This window comes from Ictidomys tridecemlineatus, chromosome 7 (assembly GCF_052094955.1).
Source record: "Ictidomys tridecemlineatus isolate mIctTri1 chromosome 7, mIctTri1.hap1, whole genome shotgun sequence".
Taxonomy (NCBI): Eukaryota; Metazoa; Chordata; class Mammalia; order Rodentia; family Sciuridae; genus Ictidomys; species Ictidomys tridecemlineatus.
This window is the reverse complement of record NC_135483.1, coordinates 38,814,353-38,827,548: the sequence shown is the minus strand read 5'-3', so window position 1 is coordinate 38,827,548 and position 13,196 is coordinate 38,814,353. Positions and strand designations below refer to the sequence as shown.

At 41.9% G+C, this 13,196-nt stretch overlaps 1 protein-coding gene across 1 annotated transcript in view; it reads left to right on the top strand.

The window, feature by feature from the left end:
* The window catches only part of Ptdss1 (phosphatidylserine synthase 1), a 66,051-nt gene that overhangs the window by 16,188 nt on the left and 36,667 nt on the right, over nucleotides 1–13,196 (top strand). Inside the window, exon 3 of the mRNA XM_005316323.5 lies at nucleotides 12,650–12,694. Within this exon, the coding sequence (XP_005316380.1) occupies nucleotides 12,650–12,694 (45 nt within the window). The remainder of the gene's footprint in view (nucleotides 1–12,649; nucleotides 12,695–13,196) is intronic.

Below are 13,196 nucleotides of genomic sequence, written 5' to 3'. Positions count from 1 at the left end.
AATTTATAACAAAAATAAATTCATTTTGGCTCTCAGTTCTTGAGGCTGGAAGTCCAAGATTAGGTGGCCCCATCTGGTGAGGGCCTCATGCTTCTTCATAACTTGGTGAAAGTTGGAAGGACCTGAAGGGACAAGTGGAAGAGACAATAGGAGGGGCAGCCTGGCTTCCTAACAACCAGCTCTTGTGTCATGGTAACTAATCCAGACCGGTGAGAGCAAAAACTCACCCATTCTCAGTCCTCAAGTGGCATGAATGACCCCACCTGCTCTTGAGGGCCCCTCCTCCCAACACTGCTACAGTGGCAATGGAATTTCAACATGAGTCTTAAGGGGACAGGTGGCATTCAAACCACAGCATCAGGGAAAGGAAGACATCAAGGCACACATTGTGTGCTTAGTTTGTTTCCTAAAGATCCATTTATTCACACTTTATATAAGATTAGTAGGAATAGACATTTTCTACATAAAAGAATGTTATTGAATATTAATCAGGCATAGCTTTGGGAGGTGCCAGTGGAGGTGGAGGGGAGCTGGCAGGGCCACAGGGAAGAGTTGCTCCTGAGCTGCTCCACTGTCCCCTGAGTGCCAGCTTTCACTCTTGTGGCCTTTCCAGGAGCCATCATGCTGAATGACCACTGCTGTGCTTGGAATATACCTTCCTCTTCTAGCTTCAGGCCTGTTACCTTATTTTCTGTTATCCCCACTCTTAGCACGTTTTCAAATTAAGTGATGAAAACTAGTGAGGGAAATGGAGCCCAAAATTTGCCTTCTCTTTCAAAGGCTGCTCTGGGGAAGTGTCTGCAGTGGACAGCATGCCCAGTTTGAGTCTGTTTTGGCAACTTCTAAGGCATTTATCCTTGACCTAGTAAAGGCTGCCCTGCATGTTTACATCTAGGCCTAAATTTGATTATGACCATGTGTCTCAGGTCACCTGTGTGAGTTCATGTGTGCTGTCTATGTAGAACTGGTCAACTTGGACGGGAGCCCTGTGATTCTCTTTGTAGAGTCTAAATTTAAAAAAAGGCCCTTGGCTTTCTCCGTGGGGTTTTATAGCAGTCAGGATATTTTTTGGCTTTGGGTAGTAGACTATTCACAATTCTTTAAACAATTAGGAAAATGTTCGCTTTCTTATATAACGAGGAGAAGTTTGAGATAGGAAGACTCTGAGCTGGCTAATTGAGCAGCTTAGTGGCATGTGAAGACCCAGGGTCTTCATCTCTTCTCTTCTGCCATCTGCAACGTGGTGGTCCTAGCCTGGGCCTCTTTGCTCTCTTGTTCTTATGCTGGACATATAGCAGTGTGCAGTGTCCAGCAAAAGAAGACATCAATTCTTCTTGGGTGTCTTTTATTTAACAGAGAAGACACCTTTCTAGAAGTCCACTAGCACACTTGTTCATATATCTCTTGGACTAGGATTGGGCCACATGCCTCTTCTCCAGCCAGTTCTGAGGACAGGAATTTTTAGAGCCCAGAGAAGTGCATGTTCAATAGATATTTATTGACTGAAAATAGCAAAGGACCAGCATTGCCTCCATTGGCTTAAAATTCACCCCTGAGTTAAGTGGAAGAGAAGTGGGTACTTAAAATTTCATTAGGCAATCAGCAGAATATATGGTAGGATTAGGCTTCAGGGTTCCTTCCTATTGCTGAAAGAAGACTGGCAGGAAATGCCCTGAGGGGAGAAGAAATGCCTGCTTCAGGCTTCTCTCTCCAGCCATCTTTTTTTTTTCCTTCCATTCTCCTTTATCTTCCTTTGGCTCTTTAAAAATCAAATGCTATCTCCATCCCATTATAGGAAATGACACTCAAGTGCAAGTGTAATTTTAACTCTACCCCCATGTCACTAGAGTGACACTTAGAAGCCCATTTAAGTCCATGGTCAGCCCTGAGATTTCTTTCAGTTGGTGACCTTCTGGTGTGCTTTTCCAGCTTCCAAGAGCTCTCTGGGGCCAGTCATCCCTGCCGACCCAAACCAGCCAACCTTGTCTATACCCCCAGTGCCTGGCTCACAGGCTTCTCTCAGGAAATATATGTTGAATTAGGAAATGAATTCTCTTGGGAAGAAGGTCGAAGAAGTAGCCTCTTCTCATCTACAGGAGAAACACCATTCAATGCTTCTGAACAGTATCTGGAGGAGCATAAAATACAAGTATTTCCTGATTGTCCTGAGTTTGTCATTCCAGGTGTTCTCTGCCTCATTTGACTTCTTTAAGCTGAGCTCATGCTAACCTCATCTTGACAGTTTCAAAGTGATCCAGAAGATTTGCTGTCTTCTAATTTAAAAATAAAAAGAAGTTCCTCTTTCCACCATTCTGTCTCCTGCTTCAATACCTTTTCATTTTTTATTAATTCTTAGGTTTGAAACTTGCTTAAAAATCATTCTATGCTAGGTTTTTCTAAAAGAATTTAAACTTTAATAATCATCTAGGGAAGAAGCAGACTAAGAGGGCTTGCCAGGGGGCCTCTGGCCTGAGGATACAAATGTGTCACTGTTAGACAGGCAACTTCTGATTTTCATTAAAAGAATTAAAACTTCCCTGAGGTGCAGTCCCTTGAATCTAATTATTCATAGCTGTAACTGTTTCTGGTAAGTCAAGCAATGATCCTATTGTATAGTTTGTGAGCTGGACTTTTAAATGCTAGTTATTCTTATGACAAAGGCCATTTGACTTTGGTTTCTTTTGAAATGAAGCTTGCCTTTATTATCTGATTGAAAATTACATATTCTAGATGGAGAGGTTGATAAAGAAAACAAAACACAATCCAGAAAAAAAAAAAAAACAGGATTTGTTTCTGCATCACTGCCCTAAAAAGCCTTTCCCATTTCTCCTGCACAACCGAGAAAATGAGCAACCTAACCAAAGGTCCTCACTTTTGCACAAAGCTTTGATGAAGTCAGAAAGAAAGCACAAACTCCCCTTTGAAAGCTCATCATGAGGCGGAGACCTCCTAATAATCTCAAAACCATAACAACAGTCAGAGGGAGGAAGAGAAAACTTCAGTAGATCACTGAGGAAAGACTGTAGGGAAGCCAGGTTTGTGGCAGAGGCTCTGAGATAAAGTCAATGTTCACAAGATGCCCTAGGAGTACTGGTCTACCTGGGCAGGCAAATGCTGCAGAGTGCGTGGCTTCTCCTGTGCATTTACCCTGCACTCATAGGATCTTCAGACGTGACTTGATAAAAGTATCCAATGTGGGTGACATACTGAGCCTAGGTATCAAGGTTCACAATATAGAAGACCAACCAGCCTCATCCTGGACTTCATTTTAAGTGCTATTAAGGTCTTGGTGGTAAAGATGATACTATTATTGCTATTTAGTATTAGTGGTATTTAGTAGCAATAAAAAATTTTATCACTTTAAAAACTTCAGTGCTTTTAAAGGCAGTGGGCAGTTATGATATGCCTCACATCTTTAGGGAAGGCATATTCGATGACTGAAATAAAGCCTGAACTGGGTTTTGTTATATCCAAAGGCCTTTGCTTATTCTTTATAAGCAAAATCCCTAGTAATTCCCACCTACCTTGTCAGGAAAGTCCCTGGATTACATTTCTAGAGGCATCCCTGCCCTTTCACTGGTTCTACCTATTCTCCCTGATATCACTTATGGATTTCATATTGTTAAAGCAAAGACATGTAAAGCCCTCCACTGTCCCCTTCCCTCCAAGGGCTCCAGCTCAAAGCTCTCTTCTCTCCTTTCTCTCCCAGCTCTGAAACCTTTCTGGCCCAAACCCTTGGCTTCTGCTTTCTCTTTTCCTGTGCTGATCTGTTCTGTGGAGTTTCTAGGGGCAAACAGGTACTTCTTACCACTCAGGCTGCTAACAGGGTAGAACCTGGCAGCTCAGGTGGAAAGCTGAGAGGTGCATGACCCCGGGCAAGTTTCCCATGCCAGTGTCCTTATCTGCACAGTGGGAGTGATGGTGGCACCCTCATCACCCATTCATCAGGACAACTTGGAGATCACTTGAGGGGAATGTTTCATCCCACAGCCTGGTGCTTGGAGCATGCTCACAAAAGCACTGCTGACTTGACACCATTTTTTTTTTTTACTTAATATGTTGATTGGTCATGGAATTCTGTGCAAGCCAAATAACAGGTCATAAAATTTTGAGTTGTATCTTACAAGAGAAAATCATGGAAAAAGCTATGGTCCCCATGTTACATCCAGAAGGTCACTTTAATGGTATTGAGGAAGTAATATTTGCAAGCCAGGCAGCCACCATAATATAAAAGCCATTTATGGTGACCAGTCAAAAGCCATCAGCCAACATAATTGAGGAAGAACATTTGAACGAGAAAATTGCTTAAATGAAGGCAGTTTTAGCCACCATTTTCCTAATGACTTCTGATGAAAAGCTGGAAGGGGTTTCTGGCTTATATGCTTTCCTGTGATTTTCTGAAAAAGAAGCAGTTGATTAAAAAGCAATTCCTTCTTATTTGAGCCCTCACCCCAAGAACTTAGAAGAAATGATTTCAAGACACTTTTTCAATACATCCCTAACCATCCAAGTGCTCACTACTGCAATCCAAAACCCAAGAACCAAGTACCTCTGGATCAAGTAGGGTCAGTCGTGAACCCACTCATCCTCTGAGTTGTGCCTGTCTAAACTTGGAAAGGATGGTGGGGTATACTTGTAACTGATTTTCATCATATGAACTTGAATTCCTCAAAGGAAAGAAGTTCAATTATGTTTCAATGTAATCTTTTTAAGATTTCATTGAATTGCATTGAAACATAATTGAACTACTTCTGCCTCCTTCCCTTCCATCTTCATAGGTGATTTTAGAAGAAATTCCAGAATAAAAATAACAATGCAGTTTTTGCCTTAGACAAGATTTATGGTTGTAAGCAAAAGTACTGACTCTGCTCATTAAAGAACCAGTTAAAAAATATGAACTGGTTCGCAAAGCTGTACTCTGCCACACTACCATTTCTGCAGTGGACACTAATGAAATTTACTGCCAGGGCCCCCAGGGTATCCCCCATGGGGCTTGCACTGCCTTGCTACTGCCCCTGCTTATAGGGTCAGAGACAGGAGAGCTCTGCACACACCCCCCCACCCCATATGATCACCTGAGGCCAAGTCCAGTCCAGGTGCACCTGAAGATGAGCCCTAGCTATAGAAGTCTGGGAAACAAGCTCTGGTGTCTCTCTTGGCATGTGGGAATCATAACATTGGCAGTTCTCCAAGAATAGGAAGACTGTTCAAAAGGTATGAGAGCCCTAAACAGGATCAGTGCCTACCAGAGCAGTGATGAATCGATTTAGTAGATCAGGGCCAAGCCTGTAAAGGTAAAATTTCTAAGCTGATTCTAAACTGCAAGGCCTGGGTTAAAAAGTAAAAGACTAGGTATTGTTAAAATTCCTCTGCTACTCCCAGAACCTGTAATCCCTGTAGCTGTTAGGACAATACCCGAATTGCCCAGTAAATATCCCCACTGTTTCCACTGGTTGTTTAATAACCTGGGATTCTGTGTAGTATGTCACGTAGTCCTTTAGGCCCTAAAACCAATCAGTTTGAATGTGTACCCCACTTAGAAGTGATCAATCACCCCTGCCCAGTCTGTTCCCACCAATGAATGTACTAATCATGTCTCAGAGTTGTTGTTCAATTTTCCCGCGCCTCATAATGATTTGTTCTGATGTATGCAAAGCCCCCCGCCCTCCCCAAAAAGTGTACTTAAGCTCTGCTTGACCTCTGCTCTGAGCTCTGGGCTGCTCTATCTTTCTGAGTGAGCCTGGAACCTCAGCATGCTGAATCAATAAATCCCTTTTGCCAATTGCATGAAGCCAGTCTCTTGTGTGGTCTCTTCCTCCAATGCTTCGCCGGACCCTTACATTTGGTGCGTTGGCCGGGAACTGCGCATCGCCGGACAGGGAGACCCCAACAGACTGCTTTAGGGGATAAGACGCCTCTCTCCTCCTCCTTCTCCTTTTCTCCTTCTTGTTTTTCTTTTGCAATCTCTCAGGTTCGGTTTCTGGCTCAATGGTGGGCTTGAGCTCCCAGAGAGCTTGAGCTCCCAGAGAGCGTGAGCTCTCAGAGCCTTTTCAGGTTCGGTTTCTGGCTCAAGGCGGGCGTGAGCTCCCAGAGAATGTGAGCTCTCAGAGCCTTTTAGATTGGTTAGGGTTGGCAGCATGTGGCTGCCAGTGGAAAACGTGAGTTCTCCCTGGCTGTGGCGGACAGACGTGTCTTTGGAGCCACAGGCCACGTTCTCCAGAGGGTCGCCCTGGAGAACTCGGGGAGGGACGGAGGTGCCCTCATCTGGGGGGTCGAAAATGCCCCCGTCGGTGCTGCCAACCCATCTGGCTTTGCTGACAATTCTTTTTTTTTTTTCCTCAGGTTGAATTCACTGCCTGTCTTTAATCTTTGCTTCTAAACTTGTGCTAAATGTTTACTGTGTGTGTCCGTGTTTGTGTCACGTTTGTATTGTCTCTCTGCGCTTCAAAATGGCCCACCCTCGGAGTTGAATGGCCCCCAGGAGGGTCCCTCCATCTCCCTCTAATCCGCAAAGTCAGAGATATTGTCTTTCAGCCGGGGCCGCATGGCCATCCAGATCATGGCTTTTAACCTTTCAGGACCTCTGCGAATCTCCTCCTGTATGGGTGGGGTCCGAGCAGTCTGCCCGGAGGATTCCACCTGGCGGTTCAGCGGATCTGTCCCGTCCCTGTTCCTCCCGGCCCCTCCACCCACTTGTCCTCTCTGCCCCCTCGCCATCTCCCCTCCTGGGAGGGGGAGATGCTTCGGTGGGTGTGTGGACGGGTGGGCGGAATGGGGGTGAGGTCGGCAAGGTACCGCCCCTCCTCCCCCTCCTCTGCCGGCAACCGGCTGCCACCGGCAGGCGGGGTCGGAGGTGGGGTTGATGGGGGACCGCCCCCCCCCAACCGGCAAGCAGGGAAAGCGGCTCTGGGGAAAGTGGCTCTGGGGCACCTGGCCCTCTCCCTCCCTCATGGGGGTAGAAGGGACTGGGTCCCAACCCCCCTGAGTGTTACAGCCCTCCCTGGCTGCAGCGATCACCAAATCCCGGGGCCGAAGAAGTGAACGGGTCTTCCCGGAGTCAGGTTGCTTGGGAATGCAGCCCAAGGAGGGTGATAAATTCCATCTAAGGCTAAATACTGAGACTAGGGAAGCAGTGTCTTCTTTTCTTCCTGTAGTCAGCTTGAGCGCCAATTAAAATGGCTGCTCGAAATCGTGTCCTCATTATTAAATTGGTGTTAATTGGCTTTGGGGGATGGGAACCAAATTTTCAGTCACAAATTTTGACACTCTCGAGGGGACTTTTAAGGAGTCCCCACTCTGCTTTTTTGGGGAAGCCTAGCACTCAAAACAACTGCAAGCAGAGGATGAGCTTTTGGGGAGCTGACTACTAAAAAGTTAGGAAAAAAAAATTTCCTAGTTCCTAAAGTCAAACCAAACCAGAGGAGCTGATCCTGTGGGTGAAAGATGAAGACTAAGGGACTCCCAGCAGCTGCCAGAGCCATTTTGCTTTGGGGAACTCCCTTATCTCTTACCTGTACTTTAAGGATTACTCCACCTCTGTTTACTTAAAAAGAAGGGACACTGAATGCAGTACAGCCAGTCACACTGAGACCCTTGATTTTACACCTATAGTTTCCCCTACGTGAAAACATCTGGTCCACTCATGGGGAAGTCTATGGTGCTACTGATAGGAGTCATAATTAAATGAAAGTTCAAAACCTGGAGAGATATTTTCTTATCTGGTTGTCTGATTGTTTTTTGGAGGTAATCTAGGTTAAATGTGTGTCTAAAAGATTATTTTTTTTTAATTGTAACAATCTGGTATCTGAATGGGTTTCTAAAACATTGCACTAGCTTGCAGTCAAAAGTTGGGTTTAAGCAATTGTTTAGTTTGATTTCAGATAGTTCATGCTAGAAAACTTAAATATTTAGGATAAAAAAAGTGTTAAATTAAAATGTTGGTCTGGCTTATTAAAATGACATTAGATAATTAAATAGCAACAGTCTTGGAAATTTTGAAAGCTTAATTTCAGATACACATGGTAGTGTGTGGTTCTTTTGAAAATTTTTCAGGTGATTTAATATAACTTAATGCTACTTTAGAAACTTTAGAACAAAAGAAGTGGCTTAATGATCTTAAAGAAATTTCTTCTGATGGTAGAGATCCTACTTCTAGTTTTATGTGAGCAAGTTTTTCTAGTGTAAAAAGATATGAAATTTTGGAAATTGCATCTTAAACTTGTATCATAATTTTCAACATCCAAACCTGGAAATTATGACTTATGGTTAAAATGTCTCAGGCATGAGGTTTCTACTCAGAATTCCGGTTTTCCCAGTTCCTTCCAAACCTCAGCCAGGGCTTAAGCTGATATGCAAACAGAAGCAGCTTGGAGCTCAGGCCCAAGGAAAAAAAAAGAGTAAAAGTGTCTTTTTACCTGAACTCAAACTAGACCAAACCAGGAAGTAGATTGTATGATATTTACTAAGTACTGGCCAGTCATCTTTTTTAGGACTCTCGCTTTTTCTTAGATTCTGTATTCCTTTTTTTTAGACTAAGGGACTAGTCTAAAAAAAATTTTGATCCTACAGGCAAGTTAATGTTTTCTGATCAGTTCTATTTTTGATCAACTGTTGAGTTCTTAAACATTGCAATGAGATTTCACCTGAGAAAGCTACAAGGCCTTTACTATTGTGTTGTGTTACACTTGTGTTACGTGTTGTATGTCGGTATGTCTGTATGTGTGTATGTCCATATATCCTGCAGTGATATGACAATTGACAGATGAGGAGCGCTCATAAAAAATTAAAAATGGATCCACATATCTTTAATTCACATGATTCAAATGGTTCAATTTAAATTGGGTAAACAGATAAAAGTAAAAGATGTCTTTAAAATTAAGCTTATAAGTTTCTCTAGGTGTTCAAAAAGGCCCTAATAAAATGTTAACTCTGCTTAAATTCAAAAGTTTACAAGTATTGTTTCAAAATGTAAACAAAAGGAGGTTAACAGATGGAAGAGAGAAACTAGAAGGTTCTAGATATGGATTTAATAGAGAGAAAATGTGTTTCTAGATACGAGAGCCTATGTAATTAAGTAATTAAGAGGGTTTAAGTGATAAAGAAGGTCTGTGTAAGTTGGTTATAAGTGTAAGTTTTTGAGCAAGAAATCTTAAAAAAATTAAACAGCTGGTTAAACAAGTGCTGTTGTTTTAGAAAATTGTGCTATGTTATTTCTTTAAAAGCTAAACTTGGTTAATATAAAAACATCAGTGTAATTGTGGTGTTACTAATGTGTCCATATTTTCCAGGTATACAAGTCTGTAAGGTAGAAGCTTCAAAAGAGCATTATATCAAGCTGGTGTTCTAAAGTTGTATGGTAATTTTAGGCTTAAAAGAAAGACATATTGGAGATTTATTTATATCATTTGTGTTCTACAACTGGGCTTGTTATCAATAAGATATGTACAGTTCCATGTTACTTTTCACATTGAGATACAATTTTAAAACACAAAAATACTTTGCTACTTTCCTACAAGAGATTAAAAGCTTCCAGCCTTTCTTTAGTTCATGTGATATTATGTTGTGTTAGCTAATGTTCATGTAAACTTGAGCAACAATTTATGTAAACTTTGTAAAATGATGTCTAAAAAGCAAAGATGGCTTCAGAACTATAGTACTTAAGATTTTTAAAGAGCCCTGCCTTACTTGAGATAAGGCTCTATGTACCATCTCACTGCATGTGAGAACAAAACTAGAACAACCCTAGTTAGTTTGTTTTGTAGTTTGTCTAAGGAATGCCTGTTAATGTTTTGCAGAGGTACTACTTTAAGAACTCACAACCTGGGTTAATTTAAGATAATGAGTTATAATGAGTCATCACCTACAGGATAGAGAGGTAGACATTAAAGCCCAGTATTCTTAATATAAGACTGTTAACTTATTTGCTAGATGTTTAAGATTAAGTTTTAAAATTAAAAACTTGGCTCTTGCCCTCTGAGTCGGTCTGAATCAGGGAATAGGGGACTTCTCCAAAGGGTTTTGCAACTCTAGGCCACATAACCTCCTGAACAGGGAGATTAATGAGACCAGTGGAGGACAGGAAGCCAGTCAGTGCATTTGCTGTAAAGAGGAGGGTCATCAGAAAAGGGAGACATCCCTGATGCTTCTGAGGGAAGCCGTATGGTCAAACAAGGCCTGGACCCATCCTAATGCAAATGGCACTAGCAGAACTGAGAAGCTGCTGTAAGTTCCCCGAGGACTCCCAGAGAGACTCAGCTGACTGTTAACAATAGATAGAAACAAAAGTCAGTTTGACTTGCTTCATCTTAAACACTTAGCAAAGACAGTCAAAGCCAAAACACAGCTATTCCTGGGCATTTTAAATAATAATAGTTAAATGTAACTTCCATAAATAAGTAAACTAGAGGCTACAAAAGAAAATCTCAGACAGGAATGCCTGATAACTGTCAAAAGAAACTGCCAGAATAGTTTTAGCTTAAGGTTAAGGCCTTTATTTCAAACCAATGCAGGTAGGCTTGATGTTTGCTAGTATGGTTATCCAGCCCTAAGTAACAGAAGTAAAGATTTCTCTATTAGACACAGAGGTCATACTAGTAAAAGAATTTTGCAGGATCAGATGGCATTAAATTATTAGACTATATCTTAAAGGAAAGAACATCTGGGTAAACCTAAATGTTAGTTGTTGTGTTTACATCCCTGACATTTCTGGCAATGTGACAAATATCCTTAAAGATTTACATGCTCAGATGGAAGCCATGTCCTCAGCAACTTTGTCGTGGAGACAGTATCTTAGCTCCTGGTTCTTGGTACTTCCTGGTGAAAAACATTGTTAGTCTTTGTCTTGGCCATTATACTCATTGGCATATTCCTGTGCCGTGGCATTTATTGCTGCATCAATCTAGTTCCAGTACTAATGAGTTCTTGTTTCTCTTATAGACCACCTATTACTCGAATGGCCCTCCAGCCTTTTACTTCTCAATTGGACTTTTATGATGGACCACTCAATAGACCCGATTATTAAAAGGGGACTCCAAACTGCTTGCCCCACACCGTCCCTTTTCAGCCTGAAGAAGCCAGAAAGATCCTTTTCGTCCCCCTTCCTCACAGCAGTAAGGAGTTCCCAAATTAGAGGGGGAATGAAGCCAGATTTAAAGTTAGGTTGTCAGTGTAGTTAGATTCAGTCTAATATCGAGTGAAATCTAAAATGGAGGCCATGCTGAAAATGATTCTAGGAAACGCAGGACAACTCTTAGTAATCAGACAGCAATATGCTCCACTGACAGAGATAAAAAATGAGACTCCCCAATAATTATGATTCATTACTTTTAAGATTAAAAGTAGTCAGAAAAAGGAATGGGGAATGTAAAGGTAAAATTTCTAAGCTGATTCTAAACTGCAAGGCCTGGGTTAAAAAGTAAAAGACTAGGTATTGTTAAAATTCCTCTGCTACTCCCAGAACCTATAATCCCTGTAGCTGTTAGGACAATACCCGAATTGCCCAGTAAATATCCCCACTGTTTCCACTGGTTGTTTAATAACCTGGGATTCTGTGTAGTATGTCACGTAGTCCTTTAGGCCCTAAAACCAATCAGTTTGAATGTGTACCCTGCTTAGAAGTGACCAATCACCCCTACCCAGTCTGTTCCCACCAATGAATGTACTAATCATGTCTCAGAGTTGTTGTTCAATTTTCCCGCGCCTCATAATGATTTGTTCTGATGTATGCAAAGCCCCCCGCCCTCCCCCAAAAGTGTACTTAAGCTCTGCTTGACCTCTGCTCTGGGCTCTGGGCTGCTCTATCTTCCTGAGTGAGCCTGGAACCTCAGCATGCTGAATCAATAAATCCCTTTTGCCAATTGCATGAAGCCAGTCTCTTGTGTGGTCTCTTCCTCCAACACTTCACCCGACCCTTACAAGCCAAATAGCTATTCAGCTTTCCCTACCCCACCCCACCACTTCATCTTCAATAGAAGAGAAAGTATTGGTGTATCATTTGAGTAAGGCTGTTTTGTCCTTTTGTGAAATTTGTTTCAGTAGTGTGCAATCTAACTGAACTGGGTTGCCATGTGAGAGGTGTGTTGGTGCCACAGGTCATTGTCAAAAAGTCCCTGTACTAATAGTGCTCACAGAGTTTGTTTTCAAAGCACAGTGTTTCTTCTCTCATTTTCATTCTCTCTCACTTACCCACTCTCTCTTATACAGTCACATGTGTGAGCGTGCAGTGTGTGTGTGTGTTATACACACAGAGAGCTCAATTTGTCCTAAAAACCTTTTTCCCTGACTTGGGGGCAGTTGGGAGATCTCTCTTGTGACTGTACAATATGTATTACACACACTCAAATGTCAGCCTGGTGACCTCTTCACTGTGACAACATCATTTCCCAGGAAATTATGTTCTCACTCCTAAAGGACAAAGCTTAAAAAAATCTTTGTTATGAATGGTGCCTGGGACAACCATGGTAATAGATGAAATGTGGGTAAAAACATTTCAACCTAAACTTTGACCTTAAAGTGTTTATGTAGGTGGAGGAAAGAAAAAAATAAAACAGTAGAGAGGTTTTTATTACCTACATGTAGAATGCAACTCTTTCTTTAGTTTTCTGCTGTTTCAAACCACTTTTCACCCTAACTTCATGTCTTCTCTCTGCAGGTCCATTTACCCGACCTCATCCAGCATTATGGCGAATGGTTTTTGGTGAGTTCTATTAGTAGATGGTCAAAATACATTCTAATCTTTTTTTTCATGTATCATTATAGCAACTTGACTTTCTACATTCTACTTTCTAACCATTCCACAGTTAAGACTTTATAAAAATTTTTACTCTTTCGGTGTTCCTGGTACAAATTTTTTCTTAAACATCCTTGACATAATATAAAGCACTGACGGTGGCTTAGATTCTTGAACAGGTGAGTGCATTCCCCTCCACATGCCCCCTCCTAGTGTTGCTGTCTCTTGGTTTGCCTGGGATTTGGCTGAAGCAAACACCACTTGTTTTGCATGAGCATCCTCCCCTTGCCCGGCTGAAGTACATCCTGTCAGCACGTTTGTCTTGACTGCATCCAGGAGTGATTGGATGCCTGGCAATTCAATGTCTTTGATGTTATTAGTGAGAAAGAAAATGAAAAAGGAGGAGTATTCTGACTGAGAGCCCTGATATGAACTAAAGCTTACTGATTATCATTTAAAAATTGGGTAT